At 47.0% G+C, this 21,553-nt stretch overlaps 3 protein-coding genes across 9 annotated transcripts in view; all 3 read right to left on the bottom strand.

Moving 5' to 3' along the window:
• Positions 1 to 21,553, bottom strand: part of GASK1A (golgi associated kinase 1A) — a 230,190-nt gene that overhangs the window by 175,567 nt on the left and 33,070 nt on the right. The window lies entirely within an intron of this gene.
• Positions 1 to 21,553, bottom strand: part of LOC145520667 (atypical chemokine receptor 2-like) — a 58,973-nt gene that overhangs the window by 4,350 nt on the left and 33,070 nt on the right. Inside the window, exon 1 of one of the 4 annotated variants that reach the window (XM_081527725.1) lies at positions 16,867 to 16,923. The exons of 2 other annotated variants lie outside the window; for them this stretch is intronic. Coding sequence is in view for 1 of the 2 variants with exons in the window: in XM_081527721.1 (XP_081383847.1) it covers positions 1,733 to 1,735 (3 nt within the window). In the remaining variant the exon portion in view is untranslated. Of the gene's footprint in view, positions 1 to 1,732; positions 1,772 to 16,866; positions 16,924 to 21,553 lie in introns of those variants that run through there. One more of the 4 variants, XM_081527721.1, reaches the window with a different exon arrangement.
• The window catches only part of ACKR2 (atypical chemokine receptor 2), a 45,382-nt gene continuing 33,070 nt past the window's right edge, over positions 9,242 to 21,553 (bottom strand). For 2 of the 4 annotated variants that reach the window (XM_081527727.1, XM_081527728.1), the window contains exon 3: positions 9,242 to 10,514. In XM_081527727.1, the coding sequence (XP_081383853.1) occupies positions 9,354 to 10,502 (1,149 nt within the window). In that variant the 5' untranslated portion in view covers positions 10,503 to 10,514 and the 3' untranslated portion in view covers positions 9,242 to 9,353. Of the gene's footprint in view, positions 11,455 to 16,851; positions 16,936 to 21,553 lie in introns of those variants that run through there. The other 2 variants (XM_081527729.1, XM_081527726.1) reach the window with 2 other exon arrangements.

Here is a 21,553-nt window from a genome sequence, read left to right as displayed (position 1 = left end):
ATGGAGTACATCTCTCTCCATGGATTCATCAGGAATACACCTTCAGACACAGAAGATCTTGCAGAACAACAGCTGAGAACAGGCAGGAGTACCTGACCACTGGAAAAGAATATATAGAACCACGCAAAATGGAGCTGGGCCAGAGGAATCAACCGTCCTGACTACAGACTATACTACAAAGCTACAATCATCAAGGCAGTGTGGTACTGACATAAAAACAGAAATATAGACCAATAAAACAAGATAGAAAACAGAGATAAACCCACACACTTATAGCTATCATATTTTTGACAAAGGAGGCAAGAATATACAATGGGATGAAGACAGTCTTTTCAATAAGTGGTGCTAGAAAAGCTGGACAGCTACATATAAAAGAATGAAATTAGAACACTTTCTAACACCATACACAAAGATAAACTCAGAATGGATTAAACACCTAATTGTAAGACAAGAAACTATAAAACTCTTAGAAGAAAACTTAGGCAGAACCCTCTATGATGTAAGTCACAGCAAGATCCTTTACGACTCACCTCCTAGTGTAATGGATATAATAACAAAAATAAACAAGTGGGACATAATTAAACTTAAAAGCTTTTGCATAGCAAAGGAAACCATAAAGGTGAAAAGACAACCTTCAGAATGGGAGAAAGTAACAGCAAATGAAACAAGTAACAAAGGATCAATTTCCAAAATATACAAGCAGCTCATACAAGTCAATACCAGAAAAACAAATAACCCAGTCAAAAAGTGGAGAAAAGACCTAAACAGGTATTTTTCCAGAAACATAAGATAGCTAATAAATACATGAAAAGATGCTCAACATTGTTCATTATTAGAGAAATGCAAATGAAAACTACAATGAGATATCACCTCACACCAGTCAGAATGGCCATCATCAAAAAACCTACAAACAATAAATGCTGGAGAGGGTGTGGAGAAATGGGAACCCTCTTGGACTATTGGTAGGAATGCAAATTGATACAGTCACTATGGAAGACAGTTGGAGATTCCTTAAAAAAAAAAGGAATAAAACCACTATATGACCCAGCAATCGCACTACGAGGCATATACCCTGAGGAAACCAAAACTGAAAAAGACACATATACCCCACTGTTCACTGCAGCACTATTTAGAACAGCTAGGACATAGAAGCAACCTAGATGCCTATCAACAGATGAAAGGATAAAGAAGCTGTGGTACATATATACAATGGAATATTGCATGTATGCGTGTTAAGTCACTTCAGTCGTGTCTGACTCTTTGGGACCCTATGGAATGCAGCCTGCCAGGTTCCTCTGTCCATGGGATTCTCCAAGCAAGAATACTGGAGTGGGTTGCCATGCCATCCTCCAAGAGATCTTCCCCATCCAGGGATCAAATCCGCATCTCCTGTGGCTCCTGCATCTCCTGCATTGCAGGCAGATTCTTTACCACTGAGCCACCAGGGAAGCCCATGGTGGAATATTCCTCAGCCATAAAAAGGGATGCGTTTGAGTCAGTCCTGATGAGGTAGATGAACGCAGAGCCTATTATACAGAGTGAAGTAAGTCAGAAAGAGAAAAACAAATATCATATACTAACGCACATGGAACATAGAAAGGTGGTACTGATGAAATTATTTGAAGGGCAGCAATGGAGACACAGACATAGAGAACAGATTGATGGACCCTGCAGGGGTGGAGAAGGGAGAGCATGGGATATATGGAGAGAGTAATACGGAAACATACATTACCATATGCAAAATAGATAGCCAATGGGAATTTGCTGTATGACCCAGAGAACTCAAACCGGGGCTCTGTGACAACCTAGAGGGGTGGGGAGGGGAGGGAGATGGGAAGGAGGTTAAAGAAGGAGGGGACATAGGTATGCCTGTGGCTGATTCACTTTAATGTTTGGCAGAAACCAACACAATACTGTAAAGCAATTATCCTTCAATTAAAAGCAAATTTATTTTAAAAATATTTTATTCATAAATATTTAGTTTTATGTCAATAATTTCACTTGTAAATATTCAATATGTTACAAGTATTTTTATCCCTTCCTTCTAGGTTTGCACCAGAAAGATATGAACCATCATGTTGATAGACTCAGAACCTACAAACCTACTAATTCCTCAGTTTTCCCATCTTTACACTGATATTAATAATTGTGCCTATTTCATGGGGTTCTCGTGAGGCTTAAACGTGATAATTCAGGCAGGGCATTTCAAGCTCTATGAAGAATGGCCAGGACACAGGAGGCAATCAGCACCCATTCGCTTAAATTACTGCTTTGCCCAGAAGTGAGTTCACTATCTTCTAAATCAGCCTTTTCTCCTCTATCTAACTGAACACCACCACCAGCTACTTGGTCTCCTAAGATTGAACTGTACAGTCCCCATCACCCTTCTGTGTGTCTCTACCTCCTCACTGCTGTCCTCAGGTCCCACAAAAATACACATGTGATAAAAAATATATACATAATACTCTTTTAAATAAAATTAAGGCAAATGAAATATATATATATATATATATATATATATAAATAACAATCTCATGAAGTATACAAACATATGCTAGGAAGGAGTACAAAGAGATGAAAGGCAGGGGACTCACGATGGTGGCTGCCTGGGTAGGAGAAGCCAGAGACACGGAATGGAGTAGGTCACTGTTCAAAGTCAAGTTCCCCTGGACAGCAGTTTCCCAGGTTTTAGTTGTACTGTTAAACATAATAGTTTAATAGTTTCTTTTTAAAAGAAAGCCTCACATGAACCCGTGAAAAAAGCCTGTCATGAACCAAGGATTATGCTCAGTCCTGTTCTGTGTTCTACCGGGAGAGAAACTTCATGTTCAACACATTAAATTGTTCACTGATGGAGAGAGGAAGGAGATAAAAAAGAATTTGTTGGCCAAACAGGCACCCATGTGCAGTCACCAGAATAAGGCCTGTAGGCTGGTAATGATAATGGGCCACAAACCCAGAAATACAAATCAACTCCATCTTGTACCTTTGCATTTTAGTTTTTATTCTTTTGGGGGAAGAGGAACTGTACTGTATGGCTTGTGAAATCTTAGTTCCCCGACCAGGGATCAAACCTGGGCATTCAGCAGTGAGAGCGCTGAGTCCTAACCACCAGATCACCAGCAAATTCCCTATTTCTTACCCTATGGTTGTAAATGAGGTTTAACTTTTTAACATGTTCAATGCCAGTCTGTATTTCTTCTATGCATGATTTATTGTTTTAATGGGTAGGATTCTCATTTTAGAAGAGGTTTTCTATAATAAGATTTTAGCTTTTTGCAGATATACTGGAAATATTCCCAGTCCTTTCTGGTAGAAATTTTGTATGGTTTTTTTTTTCTTCCAGGTAGAATTTTGAAGGAAATGTTGATTCAGGTCCTCGGCTGACTCCTAGTATCCATGACACTGTGACCCTGTGATGGAAATATGCATTCTGCGGAGGCTGAACCTCTCCCAGGAGTCCTCCTACTCCTTGAGCCTCTGCCTCACCCTTGGGCTTCTGTCAACTGGCCTCTGGGCCAGAGATTGGGGAAACATAAACGCCCTATCCCCACCCCAAGGCCTCAGCCTGGGTGGCTTTAACTAGGGCTGGGCTCTGCTCCTGACTGGACTTGAGAACTTGGCCCTGTGCCTTCATTCCTGGTCCTCCACTTCCTTCCTGTGCATCTGGGGTCTCCTGTGTGTGAGCCCCTGACTTTCCTGGGCAGCAGTCATGACATCCTCCAGCACATGGCTGGTTTGTGAGTCTGTGTTGCTGGGGTTGGGAGGAGGGACTATCCTTCTGCACTTAGGCCTAATTAGGGTTTTTAGTCAGGAAGTTGTTGTTATTTAGTCACTAAGTCAGGCCCAACTCTTTTTTGTGGCCCCCTGCACTGTACTCCACCAAGCTCCTTTGTCCATGGGATTTCCTAGGCAAGAATACTGGAGTGGGTTGCCATTTCCTTTTCCAAGGGATCTTCCCGACCCAGGATCGAATTTGCATCTTCTGCATTGGCAGGCGAATTCTTTACCACTGAGCCACCAGCGAAGCCCAGTCAAGAGTTACCACTAATTAAATAACAGCTCTTCTAGTCTGTCAGCACTGACCTTGATCCTGATCTGGCTTCTCAAAGTCCCTGTCTTTTGCTTTAATAAACAACCAAATCTGATGATTGTTTTGATCAAAGCCAGAGGTCAGGGTCAGCATGTCCCAGCTGGACCAGCTCACCTTTACAAGGCTCCCTTCACCTGGAACGCTCCATTCTTTTTCTCTGGGGGCCACTAGCCTCCTGATCTTTCACCTTGGGACTCTTTCCACATGCTCTTAACCTCTGGGGCCACAGCCCCTCCCATCCCTTCATCAATAATACCAACAAAGATGACAACAGCAATCAGCATCCCTGTACTCACATGACAACTGGCCAGGCACCTTGTTATCAACTGTGGTAGTCCTATAAGGCAAACCAGGAAGGACCCACCAGCCCCGCTTAACCCAGGAGCAAAGTAACTTCAGCACAGTCACACAGGAAGTAACTGCATCTGGATCCGAGGTCTTCATCCTCAGCAACAGTACCAGGGCCCTAGCCCCACTTCATTCTCGGCCTCTCTTCTGCCCTATCTAGCAGTTATCAAAAGGAGCCACTTGAGAGAGGTATGATTTGAGCTCAGGAGGTCTTGGTTGCCCAGGGTTCACCCTCCCTGGCTAGTCTTGCCTTTGTAGATTCCACCATTAATCACCTGAAGGCTTTATGGAGCCTCCTCAGGAAACATAACTTCTCTATGGTCAACAGAGTGGCCTCCCCAAATATCCACATCCTAATCCCTGAAACCTGTGGATATGTTACCTTATACATAAGAGTGACATGACGGATGTGGTTAAGGACCCCGAGCTAGGGAGAATACCCTGGTTTATCCAGGTGGGGCCACTGTAACCACTAGGGTCCTTTATAGGGGAGGCAGGATCTTTCTGGGTCGGGAAGATCCTCTGGAGGAGGGCATGGCAACCCCCTCTAGTAATCTTGCCTGGAGAATCCCCATGGACAGAGGAGTCTGGCGGGCTACAGTCCACGGGGTCACAAAGAGTCAGACACGACTGAGTTACTTTACTAAGCACAGGAGTGTCCAAAGCAGAGAAGGGAATGTGACAATGGAAACAGGTCAGAGGGATGGGGTTCCAAGACAGTGGGTGTAGGTAGCCTCTAAAGGCTAGAAGAGGCAGGGAACGAATCCTCCCCGAGCCTCTAGAAGGAACGTGGTCCTGATGACCCATTTTAAGACTTCTGACCTCCAGAACTTTAAGATCATACATCTGTGTTGTTTTAAGCCACTGAATTTGTGGTAATTTGACATGGTGGCGATAGGATCACTTCCTGTGACCCTCGTGTGCCCTCTGAATCTCAGACTGAGGGAGTGAGACTGCATGGTGTCCACCTCCTCCAGCTTACAGGTGGGCAAACAGGGAAAGGGAACTACTTGTGCAAAGCATACAGTGAGTCATCAGTGGCTGAGTCCATGGTCCAGTGCTGAGCCACGGATCCCGTGTTTCTGACTGCCCTTCACGTCTCTGTTACCCCAATCCTAACTGTCCCTCCAGCCCTGTTCTGTTTTCCATTTTTTTTTGTGTTTTCACTTTTCCCTATTGCCTGAATTCATATATTTGTCTTACCCAGAAACACTTTTGAGATGAACGAATATGGATGTCAGTTATTCACATCTTAGTATGAATTAGCAGATAGTAAGGCAACCCCAGATGAAGCTTTGCAGTAAAGCCTTTGGGGAACCCAGAGAACTAGACAGAGAGGTTTAAAGGGCAAGGTCAGCTGAGCTTCCCCTATAATGAAGCCAAGGGCACAGGGGCAAACAACCGCTTGTCTCTGGGGCAGTAACATCATCCTGAGGCTGCTGGCCGTGGCTGGCTCCAGCTTTAACTATTATGATTCCCATTTTCCAGATGAGAAACTGAGGCTTCTTGAAGAGGTAAAGCCCAGTTGCTCACAGCTTCAGATCAGCAAATGATGGACCCAGGATTGGATGGCCTTAACAATATAAGGTAGAAGTGTAACAGAGAAGAACAAATCTGACGCCACATTGACTCTGTTGCCAAGGCATGCTGGTTCTGCACCTTTGTCTCCTTAAACAGTAAAAGAATGATGCTTACAGCCTGAAATACACATAATAACCCTTTCTCAAGACCCTATCTTTCAGGCTTGACCATTTAAAGGCATAACACTTTTCATTCATATAGAGACAAAAATTTATGGAACAGAAAATAACATATGTCTTGTTGAAGGTTTACAGGAACATCTGCGCAATCTCATGTGGATAACTGCAAGAAAAAAGGATTACCCCGTCCCCACCTGGGTCTGGCTGACACCCAGATGTCTGCAACATCCAGTCATACCCCCTCCCCTTTGGGCGTAAAAGAAGCCTGAATTCTAACTCAGGGAAGATGGTTCTTTGGGATACAAGTCGACCATCTTCTCGGTCTGCTGGCTTTCTGAATAAAGGCTCTATTCCTTGCCCAACACTTTGTCCCCTGTTGTGTGCGGGAGCAGCACAAGCTCAAACTTGCTAACAGAACTGGTGACACCCTTTTCCCCCAGCTCTCCTTTTTAACATGAACCAAACTTGAATTTGAAGGATGAGCTTCTGATAGTGGCACTTCTGGCCTTATTAAGGGGTGGCAGAGGAGATTCTAAGTCAGCCATATGCTGGGCCTGCCTGGCTTGTACTGGCTGGCGACAGCCAGTAATGCAACATGTGGGAGACCTTCAACAAACGATCATGGAATTAACCAATTCCACCTTCAGTGGTAAATCAGTAGCTTGAAAGTGGTTATGGTGGGAATGTTTATACTATGGCAAATGCCACATATTGGGCCTTCCCTTCCCTTGCTCGCCAGTGCTGAGGGTTGGTTGTTAAACCTCTACCAGGACCCCAATCTGGACCCCATGGAACCTGGCCAGACCTGCCTGTCTTTCTGTCTCCCCGTCTGTGTCACCCACCACCTCCCCTTGTCCCCCTTTCACATCGGCCCTGCAGCTGCCTTCCTCCCCAGCCGAGGGCCCTGGAGGTCAGGGTCACATGCAGGCCCCTCCCAGGCCCCCAGAGCGCTCCCACGCTGTGTGCTGCCCACAGTGCGGCTGAGACCAGTGAACAAACAAACAAGATCAAACGTGACCCCAAGAGGCCACAACAGCTTTCATAATATAAAACAAAGAGTAACACTGGAGATCACTTCAAGTGGACACTAATTCTGCTGGCTCCCCTCGAAAAGGATTTGGAAATTATATCCTTTAAAAAGGCCACCTTAATGCTTCCCTCCCAGAAGCCTGCCTGGGCCGCTAGCCTGGTGAAACCCCCTCCTCGGCCCCCTGAGCACTCACAGAAGGTTGCTCCTCAGCCTCAAATCCACCTTCCCAGATGCAGAGTCGCCTGTGAGGATCACCTGCCTCCTCTGCTGGACTGGGGATTCCCAGAGGTTGGAACTCCCCGGCACAGGCTAGCATCTGAGAGGCATTCAACAAATGACCATGGAATTAATTAGCGCAGTCACGCCTCTCTCTCTCCCTACTCTGCCTCTTTTCCTGGCCTGCTTCCTCCCTCCCTCACTGGTGCCCTGTATACAGTGGAGCCAAAAGCCTCCTTTCATCAGTTATTAACAGTTCCTCAGCCTGGGCAAGCCCTGCCTCAGTGGCCTTGGGAGCCGGTGACCATGGAGTGTGACCAGCCCACAGCCCCCACTATTTCCACTGTAGCCAAGTTTAAGGCCAATTCCAGCTCCCTGTGACCTCCCTGTGACCACCACACACCCCTCCTCCTGCCCCCTCCCCTGTCTCAGAAGTCTCCTCTGACTGCTTAGGGAGGACAGTGGTAGAGATGGAGTCCCAAGGTCTGAACTCATCCTGGCTCAGCTAGCAACAGGACCGCCACCCCCACCCGACGATAACTCCAGCATTCCCGGCCTGCGTTCCTGGCTCAGCTGTGGCTGGAAAAGCTGAGCCTGGTGTTGTGAAGTGACTCACACTCTGACTGCAGTGTCGGGCTTTGGAAAAGTGCTCTGGGGTTGGGGAACTGGTAACTGCATTGGAATCTCTATTTTCTTCCTCCTGGGTTCGGCAAAACACCAGATATTAAACTCTACTCTCTATATAACCACCACAGCAACAACAGCAACAATACTCACCACTTACATAGCACTTACCGTGGGCCAAGCTCTGTTCTCAGAACCTTACATGCATTAATTCATTTCAGCCTTGCAATACCACTCTGATACTACTGCTATCTCTATTTCGCCTGTGAGGAAACTGAGGGAACATGCCCGAGGCCACACAGCTAATAAGTAGGGGAGCGGGGATTTGAACCCAGGCTCAGAGTCTCGGCTAGCTCATTAAAAGACAGGGGTGAAGGCTGGGGACTAGAGATGGAAAAGTGTTAGGAGACCACGCTGCCATGGCTCAGGATGCCTGAATGGAACGCTGCTTGTAGGGCTGATGGTATGTGAATGAAAAACAGGAAAAGGAACTGGGAGCCACATAAGGACAAGAGGAAAAAGGTCCAGGGCCATGGGAATGGCACGCAGGGAGAGAATTCCGGAAAGACCAGCACAGGGGGTGGGCGGAGGTCTCTGCTCCACTGCACAGTGTGGGATGCCTTTGGGCTTAAACCTTCAGGCCCTGCAGCCACAGGACAAAGTCAGGGCTTCTATCCAGAGCCCTTGAATTCCGCGAGGCTGTTTTCTCATCATAAAATAAATAAGACTTACGGCAAAGGATTCCGTGGGATTAAATGTGGTACAGCTATTATAGCAGCTAACACCATGGACGCCTGACAGTGTGCTGGGCACAGGAACAGGGAGCTTCACATACATTAACTTATTTAATCCTAATATTTACCTTATAGAAATTAAACATGATTATTAGTCCCGTTTTATAGCTGTGAATACTGAGGCAGAGATTAGGGAGCTGGCCCAAGAGCAAGTGAGTGGTACACCAGAAACTAAAATCCAAAATTCATGCCTGTTTTTTTTGGACCATGGAGCATGGCTTAGCTCCCGGACCAAGGTTGAACCCATGCCCTTGGCAGTGAAGGTGCAGAGTCTTAACCACTGGACTGCCACGAGAATTCGCCAGAGTCCATATTTCTAAAACCCAAAATTACATTCCCTCTCAAAGAAAATAACAAGTGACTAGTAGTCCCACCCACCCCCAACTTCATCATCAAGTTTTATGTGTGTTACGGTACACACTACCCTCATAAAGACTTTTTGAGACAAGCAGTATTATTATTATCATTTTACAAATGACGAACTGAGGCTCAGGGAGGGGGAGTAATAATGGCAAGGACACACAGCAAGTATACCGCAGGATTAGGAATCAAGTCCCAGCAGTCCACTCAAGATCTACAGCCTTGTCGGGGAAGCTCTCAGCCTGCCTCTCCCCAAGGTCATTCATGCCCATTACATCTTCCTGGGCAGTGAGCCTGCTACTCTCAGAAGAGCTGGACGGCAGGGCCTGTTGCCTTCTGAGCACAGTGGCCAGGAAAGCCTTGAGGTACTGGCGGAAGCGGTGGCTGGAGAAGGCATAGAGGACGGGGGTGAAGCAGCAGTGGAGGAAGGCGATGCTCTCTGTCACCTGCAGCGCATAGTCCAGGTGCTGGCTGACCCTGCAGTCCCCAAAGACTTGCAGGTCCAGCAGCGAGTGCAGAAACAAGGTGAGATTGTACGGGAACCACAGCACAAAGAAGGCCACCACCAGAGCTACGGCCATCCTCAGGGCCCGGCTCTGGCCCGGGGGCCTCAGACTGACCAGCACAGAGCCAATGCGGGAGTAGAAGAAGATCATGGCAAGGAGGGGGAGGAGAAACCCCAGCAGGTTCTGCTGGAAGCGGAGGAAGAGCTTCCAGATGGTCCCGTGTCCCCCAAAATCCGCAGAGCAGTCCCACACGCCCGGGGAGTTTTCATGCGTCCTCACAAAGACCATGTCAGGAATGGAGACAGCCAGGGCCACAGCCCACACGGTGGCTGCAAGCAGCAGGCTCTTGGCTCGGGTCCTCAGTCGGTGGTAGGGCCGAGCGCAGACAATCTCCAGGTACTTGTCCAGGCTCATACAGCTAATGAAGAAGATGCCACTGTAGAAGTTCACGGTATAGAGGGTGCTCACCACCTTGCATAAGAAGCTCCCAAAGACCCAATGCCACGCCACAGAGATGCCCCAGAAGGGCAGCGTCACCACAAACAGGAGGTTGGAGATGGCCAGGTTCAGCAGATAGGTCTCGGTCATCCGTCTTCGAGGCACGAACCGGAGCAAGACCGCTAGCAGGAGGAGGTTTCCAACCAGGCCCAGCACAAAGATCAGGCTGTAGAAGAGAGGAAGAAAGACTCTGGCAAATGACAGCACCTCGTCCTTCCTGCACAGCATGAAGATCATGTCCTCCAGGTAGTACTCATAGTCATAGAAGTAGCTGCTGTTCTCAGAACTGGTCGCCTTGGTGGTGGGCGGAAGCGGGGAGGCGGTGGCGGCCATGGTCCTGGAGCTCTGTGGGCCAGAGAGCAGTGTGAGCCACAGGAGACAGGTCCAGGCCTTCCCGCCCTCTCTCCAAACCCACTTCAGCCCCTTGGCTAGTGACTAGGAGTACAAGTGCGGGCAGCCCAAGGCTACCACGTGATAGTGAGGTCATCTTGGGTAGGTGACGTAACCTCAGGTGTTCTCACAGTATTCACTTCTCTTCTTTATTTTGTCCCTCATCATTTATAAAGACTGATAAGGTCATTTGTGTCTTCTTTATTATTGAGGGATACCAATTCCCTGGGCTTCCCAGGTGGCACAAGTGGTAAAGAACCCACCTGCCAATGCAGGTAGATGTAAGAGATGCGAGTTCGATACCTGGGTTGGGATGATCCCCTGGAGGAGGGCACGGCAGTATTCTTGCCTGGAGTATCCCATGGACAGAGGAGCCTGGCAGCTTGCAGTCCATAGGGCTGCACAGAGTCGGACACGACTGAAGCGACTCAGTACACACCAATTCACCTATTTATTGAGTCTGTATACCCTTCCTCATGTGTGGCTTAAAATTCTTCTTTGTGTGACTTATAATTTTGTTTTCACTTTAAGGTCATGCTGCATGGTGTGGGAGATCTCAGTTCCTCGACCAGAGACTGAACCCACACCCTTGTAGTGGAAGCACAGTCTTAACCGCTGGACTACCAGGGAAGTCCCATTTTTTTAAAAGAGCAATGGGGCTTGCTTCTTCTGTAAATAGCTGGTATACCCACTCTGGCTTTGAGCTCTCTTTACTTCTGTCACTTGAAGATCTCCCTTGCTTTGGTTATTTTAAAAGTATTTTTGGGAGAACAAGATGGCCGAGGAGTAGGTAGACATGGAGTACATCTCTCTCCATGGATTCATCAGGAATACACCTTCGGACACAAAAGATCTTGCAGAACACCAGCTGAGAGCGGGCAGGAGTACCTGACCACTGGAAAAGAATATATAGAACCACGCAAAATTCAGTAGGATGAAGGAAGTAGGGGAAAAAGAGGAGAGTGAGCGGGACTGGACCTGCACCTGGGGGGTGGAGGAACTGAAATAGGGGTCAGAGCCTCACATCGGGGCAACTGTTTAGGACAGAAGAGGAGCAATTGATGCTGTTGGAGAGTGAAGCAGCTGAGCTATGACAGTGTGAATGGAATGAGAATCACACAGACAATCCTTGCTGCAGCCATACATACCCTGGACAGAGACAAAAGTCCCCTACAAAGTACAGGAGCTGGGAGTTGGAACGTAGGGATTGGAGAGCAATCCCAAGGCGAGGTCTGCTGTTGACTGTGGGGAGATGGACCAAGGGAGCGTGAGGGAGGAGATCTCAATGGGAAATCCCTGTGGAGGAAAACCAGGCAGCCATGGAGGCAAGGTGACACTGCAGAGTCACGTGCAGGGAGTAGAGCCATCACTGCAGTCTCTCTCCCCACATGCCAGCACTGACAGCTGAACAACAGAGAAACTCCAGAGAGGCTGGCCCTCTAAGTGTCTGATGCACCAAGCAACAGAGAAGGACCAGCCAAAGAGGCTCTCTGACCGCCTGGTGTCAGAGGCTAGAAAAAGACTCTGATAAGGCCCTAGCTCTAGGAGGTCTTCAAGGTCTTCATAGAACTGATCAACTTCAGCTTCTTGGGCATCAGTGGTTGGGGCGTAGACTTGGATTACTGTGATGTTGAATGGTTTTGCCTTGGAAGCGAACAGAGATCATTCTGTCATATTTGAGACTGCACCCAAGTACTGCATTTTGGACTCTTTTGTTGACTATGAGTGCTATTCCGTTTCTCCTATGGGATTCTTGCCCACAGTAGTAGATATAATGAATTAAATTCACCCATTCTCGTTCATTTTAGTTCACGGATTCCTAAGACGTCGGTGTTCACTCGCCATCTTCTGCTTGACAATGTCCAATTTACCTTGATTCATGGACCTAACCTTCCAGGTTCCTATGCAGTATTGTTTTTTACAGCATCGGATTTTACTTTCATCATCAGACACATCCGCAACCGAGCTTCAGTTTCAGCTTCGGCCCAGCCGCTTCATTCTTTCTGGAGCCATTAGTAGTTGTCCTCCACTCTTCCCCAGTAGCATATTGGACACCTTTCGATCTGGGAGGGCTCATCTTTTAGGGTCATATCTTTCTGCCTTTTAAACATTTCATGGAGTTCTCTTGGCTAGTGTACTTGAGTGGTTTGCTGTTCCCTCCTCCAGCAGATCCCATTTTGTCAGAACTCTCCACTACGACCCATCTGTCTTGGGTGGCCCAACGCAGCATGGCTGATAGCTTCATTGAGTTACACAAGCCCCTTCACCACGACAAAGCAGTGATCCTTGAAGGAGAGATCTAGAAGACCTTAGAACTAACATCAAAAAAAAAAAAAAAAAGATGTCCTATTCAACATAGGGGATTGGAATGCAAAAGTAGGCTATCAAGAGATACCTAGAGTAACAGGCAAGTTTGACCTTGGAGAACAAAATGAAGCAGGGTAAAGGCTAACAGAATTCTGACAAGAGAGTGCACTGGTCATAGCAATCACCCTTCTTCAACAACAAAAGAGACAACTTTTTACATATGGACGTCACCAAATGGTCAATGCCAAAATCTCTTTTGGCATTTGGTCAAAACCAAAGAATGATTACATTCTCTGCAGCCGAAGATGGAGAAGCTATATACAGTCAGCAAAAACAAGACCTGGAGCTGACTGTGGCTCAGATCATCAGCTCCTCATAGCAAAATTCAGGCTTAAACTAAAGAAAGCAGGAAAAACCACTAGGCCAGTCAGGTACGACTTAAATTCCCTATGAATATACAGTGGAGGTGACAAATAGATTCAAGGTTTTAGATCTAGTAAACAAAGGGCCTGAAGAACTATGAACAGAGGTCCATAATATTGTACAGGAGGCAGCGAACAAAGCCATCCCAAAGAAAAAGAAATGCAAGAAGGCAAAGTGGTTGTCTGAGAAGATTTTACAAATAGCTGACAAAAGAAGAGAAGTGAAAAGCAAGGGAGAAAGGGAAAGGTACACCCAACTAAATGCAGAGTTCCAGAGAATAGGAAGGAGAGACAAGAAGGCCTTCTTCAATGAACAATGCAAAGAAATAGAGGAAAACAGCAGACAGGATAAGACTAGAGATCTCTTCAAGAAAATTGGAAATATCAAAGGAAAATTTCATCCAAAGATGGGCACAATAAATGGCAGAAACAGTAAAAAACCTAACAGAAGCAGAAAAGATCAAGAAGAAATGGAAAGAAGAGCTGAACAGAAAAGATGTTAATGACCGGGATAACCACAGTGGAGTAGTCTCTCACTCAGAGCCAGACATTCTGGAGTACGAAATCAAGTGGGCCTTAGGAAGCACTGCTATCAATAAAGCTAGTGTTCAGTTCAGTTCAGTCACTCAGTCGTATCTGACTCTTTGCGATCCCATGAATCGCAGCATGCCAGGCCTCCCTGTCCATCACCAACTCCCGGAGTCTACCCAAACCCATGTCCATCAAGTCGGTGATGCCATCCAGCCATCTTGTCCTCCGTCATCCCCTTCTCCTCCTGCCCTCAATCTTTCCCAGCATTAGGGTCTTTTCCCATGAGTCAACTCTTCGCATCAGGTGGCCAAAGTATTGGAGTTTCAGCTTCAACATCAGTCCTTTCAATGAACACCCAGGACTGATCTCCTTTAGGATGGACTGGTTGGATCTCCTTGCAGTCCAAGGGACTCTCAAGAGTCTTCTCCAACACCACAGTTCAAAAGCGTCAATTCTTCGGCGCTCAGCTTTCTTCACCGTCCAACTCACATCCATACATGACTACTGGAAAAACCAGAGCCTTGACTAGACGGACCTTTGTTGGCAAAGTAACGTCTCTGCTTTTTAATATGCTGTCTAGGTTGGTTATAACTTTCCTTCCAAGGAGTAAGCGTCTTTTAATTTCAGTGTAGGTGATCGAATTCCAGCAGAGCTAAGATGATGCTATCAAAGTGCTGCACTCAATATTTCAGCAAATTTGGAAAACCCAGCAGTGGCCACGGGACTGGAAAAGGTTCATCCTCATCCCAATTTCCAAGAAGGGCAGTACTAAAGAATGTTCAAACCACTGGACAATTGCACTCATCTCCCATGCTAATAAGGTTATGCTCAAAATCCTCCAAGTTAGGGTACAATAGTACGTGAACCAAGAAATTCCAGATGTTCAAGCGGGGTTTAGAAAAGGCACAGGAACCAGAGATCATAGATCATATTGCCAATATTCACTGGATCATAGAGAAAGCAAAGGAATTCCAGAAAAACATCTATCTCTGTTTCATTAACTATGCTAAAGCCTTTGACTGTGTGGATCATAACAAACTGTGGAAAACTCTTGAAGAGATGGGAATACCAGAACATCTTACTTGTCTCCTGAGAAATCTGTATGCGGGTCAAGAAGCAACAGTTAGAACCCTGTATGGAACAACTGACTGGTTCAGGATTGAGAAAGGAATACAAGACTGTTTATTGTCACCCTGTTTATTTAACTCAAAATGCTGAGCACATCAGGTAACATTCCCAAGGACACACAGCAAGTGTACTGCAGGATTAGAAATCAAGTCCCAGCAGCTGGCTCTAGATCTGGAGCCTTGAACCATGCCGTGGGAGCTGCTGTGAGACCTCTCATACTCACAGAACCAACAGGTGCCCCCTGCATGGCCCCCCTTGAGAAGCATGGCATTTGGATTCAAGGCAATGTATAAAACACAATGAAATCAATACAAACCAGTCCTGACGGTTATGGGAAGCTTTCTTATACCCTAGTGCTTGCAAGTCTTCCTGGCTTCCCTGTGGGAAGGGGAGCAGCTATGCCCTCCCTGGTTTCACAGGAAATCCAGGGTCATACCACAAGCCAGGCAGAGTTGACCCTAGAGCCCTGATAACTGACTGAGTCCTGGACCACTGCACACACACTCCCTCTTTGCTTTTTAATATGCATTTTTCCTGATTACCAGAGTAATATATGCTCAATGTAAAATGTGAAAATAGAAGAAAAAATAGAAAAGAGGCAAAAAATCTCTCCCTATCCTACCCTCCCCCCTCCAAAGTAACCCTTGGGAACACGCTGGTGTATCTTTTCTTTTCCATGCCCAGAGCCCCCATCTGCTGCACTGATTTTTGCTGGGTGTGTGAGTCACCTGCTGGCTTCCTGGCTGGAAGAGAGTGGCCTTGTCCAGTCCCCATGGAGTAGGGGGCAGCTTGCAGGCACCTGATACACATGCCGCCTCCTGCTCCCTGGGATCCGTGAGGCCCACCCATTCCCCACGTTCCCTGGGACCCCACATTACTCAATGTTTCCTGGCTCTTATCAGGAAACAGGGATGTTTGTGACATTGACGAAATCACAAGAGCAACCCCTCCACCCAAAGTTTCCTTCAATTAATAAAACATAGGTAATTTTAGAACCCAGCTCTTCAAGGAGTGGCTGCTGAAGATTTTCACATCTTTCCTGAATCATTTTTGCTTCCCCCTCCTTTTTCTGCTTCTCTTGTTGCCTGAAATTTCACCACCTGAGCTCCTTGTTTGCATTTCAGCATTATGCTGGGGTCAAAATGAAATGCCCACCCCACTGCCACTACCCCCAGGGACAGTGGTATACTCAGCATGGGGGCACCATGGAGGAACAGACTGCAGGCTGGTTCACTTCATGGCTGAGCATCCCTGAGCGAATTATTTAACCTCTCTGAGCCTTAGTTTTCTCAATTGTGAAATGCTTCTCTGGTGGTGTTTCTATAATATTAACTAATAATTAAATAAGTGCCTAGCACATCACTATTGGTTTCCCCTCAAGGCCCTAAAATGACACTTGGCTCAAGTTGGGATGTATAAAAGGATATCCTGGGACCGTTTGGGACCGATGGAGGGGTTGAGATCTTGTCAGGGTTTGGGGATAAAAAGAGAGGATGTGGGCTTTTAAGAAGAGAGTGTGGATGTGTGTTGGGAACCTCAGCCCTGGGAGTGGGGCCCCTTAAAGGCTATTTCATCTATCCCCATCACAGTACAGCCCAGAGAGGAAAGGGAACAGCTGAGGTTACCCAGCCTCATCAGGTACCAACCCTCAGGGATTTCCCAAACCCACAAAGCAGATCCTCAGAGCCAGAGAATCAAGGGCGTAAGGGGCCAGCAGGCCACCTTCCTCCCCGGCTGCCTGGGCCACTGCTCCAACAGCTGTCCTAGAGAGAGTGCCACGCTTACCCTACTCAGCTCCTGTCTCTCCCCACACCTGTCTCCTCTCCCGGCCATGGGATCTGGTCTCTCCCTGTGGCCCCTGTATAGGGCCCACCCACCCCATTCCCAGAGTGGCTGAAACCTACCAGAGCCAGACACACTTGCCTGGGGATGTCCACCTTGCACCCAGGAGGAGAGCAGCAGCGTCTGTGTCCCTCTTCCTCGGGGAAGCACGGAGGGAGTGACTCTTCTTTATAAGCTCTTCCCCTCCCCAGACTGCTTCCTGCCCACATCCTCTCTGCATATTTCTTGTGCCTGCCCCAGCCCTACCTCATGCACACTGAACTTGAGTCAAGCTCAAATGACCGCCCCCTTGAAAGAACACCACCCCCAAAGATAGACTAATTATTTTAGAAAACATGTGTCCCCAATCACACTTCTTTGGAACCATTCTCCTGCGGCTGGGCCAAGGACACGAAACGCCTCAGTCCAGGCTTCCAGGTTTTCACTTACTCTTGTCCCCTATCTTAAGTAGCCTTCCCAGCCTCCAGCTTCATCGGTCCTGGATTCTGCACCCCCCGCCGCTCCCCGCCCCACCGCCCAACACTCCTCCTCTGACAGTAACTCCCCACAATAAGAGATGTGTCTGCCCCACCAACAGTGACATCAATTCTCTCATCTACTAGACCTTTCAGGCCAACTTCCCTCTTTCCCCTTCCCTGCTCCCCCTGCCAGTCCCATCACAGCATGAATCTCTTCAGAGCTAGCTGTCTGTTCACTTGTCTGCTCAAGGACCATATGTGACCCACCAGGCTGAGCCTAGGGCCAGGCAAGAGCAGATCAAATGACGAATACGTGTGTAGAACACATTGCCCATCATGCATTAGGCAGTATGAGGGTACCTCTCTGCCAGGATGGCACCTGTGGTCCACTGTGAGTCTCAGCTACCTTCATCTCCAACCTCACTGCCAGCCTGACACACAGCAGATGCTTGGTGAATGCTCACTGCCCCTATCTGAACTGAGCAGTTAACAGAATAATGGCAGGTGGTTGCAGGCCCTGGCAATAGGGTCACACAGAGCTGGGCTTGAATCTGGCTATGTACATGCTGTGTGACCTTGAGAATGTAGCCTCACCTCTCTGAGCCTTGGTTTTCAGATCTTTTGGGGGGAGGTGGGGTTGGTGTCTCCCTCAGACACGCATGAGAACTAAATGTCCCCAGAGAGGTGGACAAAGACAGACATTTGTCTTTCTCTGGGGGCCACAGGCCACAGAAGGCCAAGTCTGTGATGGGTTCCATTCCCAACAGCGGGGAGTAAGGGACCTTCCTAGTGAGTGGGTTTCCAAGTCTCCCTGGGCCAAATGTTAATTACCAGTAGGGAGAATAAGGCCACAGAGTCCTGGTTCCATCTAGGGGAACAGCTAAGTTCTAGAACCTGGGCTTCTTCCTCACAACCTCCCTTTTTAATTTTAATTTTTAAAAATTTTTTAATTGAATTTATTTTAATTTTTTAATTTAAAATAATTTTTATACTTGCAAAAATTGTGCATAGAATTCTTGTTAACATATTACATAATCATAACACAATGATCTAAATCATGAAATTGACATCGACATAGTATCATTAACTGGACTTCCCTAGTAGCTCAGTGGCAAATAATCTACCTGCCAATGCAGAAGATGTGGGTTCAGTCCCTGGGTCAGTAAGATCCCCTGGAGGAATAAATGGCAACCCACTCCAGTATTCTTGCCTGGAGAATCCCATGGACAGAGGAGCCTGGCAGGCTACAGTCCAAGGAGTCACAAAAGAGTCAAAGAGTCAGACACGACTTAGTGACTAAACAACAACAATACTTCAGCTAATCCACAGACCTACGTGAATGTCACCAACTGTCCCACAAGTGTCCTCTCTGGTCCTGGATCCTAAGCAGAACTCCATCCTGCATTTGGTGCTCGTGCCTCTGTGGTCTCTCCATTCTGAGACAGTTCCTCACCCTTGCTTTGTCTTTCGTGACCTTCACCATTTTGAAGAGAACTGTAGAATGTCCCTAAATTTTGGTTTGATGCTTCTTGACGATTAGATTGAGGCTATGCATTTTGGGCAGGAACATGTGTTCCAGAGAAGTGACATGTCCTTCTCACTACATGATACCACAGGTAACTGATTTCAATATGGCTCATTTCTGGCCATGCTAACTTTGATCACTGGGTAAGGTGGCTTCTGCCAGGTTTTTCCACAGCAAAATTACTAATTAACCCTTTGTAATTAATAAGCATCTTGTGGGGAGGTATTTTGAAACTATGTAAATATCCTGTATCTTCTTATACTTTTCACTACTGATTTTAGCACCCATCGAATGATGCTTTCTGACAACAATTATTACTGTTCAGTTCAGTTCAGTCACTCAGTTGTGATAATCTTATATTAATCTATGATAATCTTATATTAAAAGGATTATCTGTTTAGCTCAGAAAATAGTTTGAGGGTGTTCACCTATTTTTAAGTTCAAGTAAGAATGGATTTCCGTGTTGATAAGTTGTTCACTTAGCACAGCCAAGTGAAAAATCAAAAAGATTTTTGACTCATGTATTATCTTCCTAGCAAACTAAAATTTTTTTACATTTGGAAATTCAAGGTTCAGTTTAGTTCAGTCACTCAGTCCTGTTCAACTCTTTGCAACCCCATGAATCGCAGCATGCCAGGCCTCCCTGTCCATCACCAACTCCCGGAGTCTACCCAAACCCATGTCCATCAAGTCGGTGGTGCCTTCCAGCCATCTCATCCTCTGTCGTCCCCTTCTCCTCCTGCCCCCAATCCTTCCCAGCATTAGGGTCTTTTCCAATGAGTCAACCCTTCGCATGAGGTGGCCAAAGTATTGGAGTTTCAGCTTCAACATCAGACCTTCCAATGAACACCCAGGACTGATCTCCTTTAGGATGGACTGGTTGGATCTCCTTGCAGTCCAAGGGACTCTCAAGAGTCTTCTCCAACACCACAGCTCAAAAGCGTCAATTCTTAGGCGCTCAGCTTTCTTCACCGTCCAACTCTCACATCCATACATGACCACTGGAAAAACCATAGCCTTGACTAGACGGACTTTTGTTGGCAGAGTAATGTCTCTGCTTTTCAATATGCTATCTAGGTTGGTCATAACCTTCCTTCCAAGGAGTAAGCCTCTTTTAATTTCATGGCTGCAATCACCATCAGCAGTGATTTTGGAGCCCAAAAAAATAAAGTCTGACACTGTTTGCACTGTTTCCCCATCTATTTCCCATGAAGTGATGGGACCAGATGTCATAATCTTAGTTTTCTTAATGTTGAGCTTTAAGCCAACTTTTTCACTCTCCTCTTTCACTTTCATCAAGAGGCTCTTTAGTTCTTCTTCGCTTTCTGCCATAAGGGTGGTGTCATCTGCATATCTGAGGTTATTGATATTTCCTCCGGCAATCTTGATTCCAGCTTGTGTTTCTTCCAGCCCAGCATTTCTCATGATGTACTCTGCATATAAGTTAAATAAGCAGGGTGACAATATACAGCCTTGACGTACTCCTTTTCCTATTTGGAAATTATTACTGTGGTGTTTGCCAAATGGTGATTTTCTATTTCCACCATTCTTTCTACATTTATTAACTGGAATTTTACCATTAAGAGTTGGACCTTTGTCCTATTTATTTGTATATATCAGTAGAGACTCATGAGTACAAATTTCATTTCACTTTTGATGTTCAAATCATCTCATCCTCTTCTGAAATATTTCAACCCATCTGCTTCCTGCTGACTTGAATTCCCAGCCACAGTCCATCATGGTGGGCACGGCAGGATACTGGGGCATCTGTCTTTGCATGAGTGGCCAGGTTTCCCTAAAATTCACTCAGGCATCTTCCTGGTAAGAGCTGGGCCTTTTCCTGGAATAGGCAGGTTCCAGTCAGAGGAAGTCAGTTATGGGCTCCAATGCCAGGAAGGGCTGACCAGCTAGGTCCACATCCTTCCACTGCTTTCCAGTCCATCATCCTGCTCTCCACCCCAAACTTGACCTGGCCCATGGCAGTACCAGCCAACCTCATGCCCTGAGCTTTACATTCTTGACTCCCCCTTCTCTCCTCTGCTGCAGGGACAGTTGCTGAGAAGCCCAGGTGGCAGACATATGGGCAACACTTACCCAGATTCACAGAGAGGAACCGTGCTCCACCCAAGACATAGCTGCCAGCTGTCCTCCACCAGCTCCAAGGGCAGCCAAGGCAGTGAGTGCAGTGCACCGCAGCAAGAGGAACTAGTCAGGGAGCACCAGGACTGGCCTGTGTCCAAGGGAGCTGAGGGAGACAAGGGGCTCTGAACTCATTCTCTTTGCTCTTTTTAATAAGATTGTCTGACCTGGGGAAGGAGTGGACTCAGTCTCTGAAGCCAGACAGCCAGGATACTCACAGGGCACAGTGCCCTTAGACTACAGGTCTGTGAGTTGACAATCTTTACTATTCCGACATACTCCTAACTCACTGAACACATTTACTAACTACAGTGAAAAGTGGCATCGCATTTTCAAAACACCTGCTTCTCTCTTCAGCTGAGCACAGAGTGTGAATCTGCCAAGCTTCTGCCTGCAGCCTGTCCTCCATGAGCAAGCTGAAGGCCTGTCTCCCCCGCCACAAGTCTCCCCAATCCCTCCAGCCCACCCTGATGCCTGGCTCTGAGCCTCTGCATGTAGAGTACCCGGCACTACCCACACTACACAGGAACAGGAGAGGTAGCTGGTTAACTTGTTGATGGAGTCTAGCTGAATTTGACAAACTGGATTTTAGAGGAAGGAGCCCTGGTTTGGCCCAGCTTCAGCCTCTGTCTCACTTGCTGT

The sequence above is a fragment of the Giraffa tippelskirchi genome, chromosome 9 (genome assembly GCF_054371585.1).
Source record: "Giraffa tippelskirchi isolate mGirTip1 chromosome 9, T2T-mGirTip1v1.2.pri, whole genome shotgun sequence".
NCBI classification, from domain to species: Eukaryota; Metazoa; Chordata; class Mammalia; order Artiodactyla; family Giraffidae; genus Giraffa; species Giraffa tippelskirchi.
Note: the sequence above shows the minus strand (reverse complement) of the source record. Positions and strands in the feature narration are given on the sequence as shown.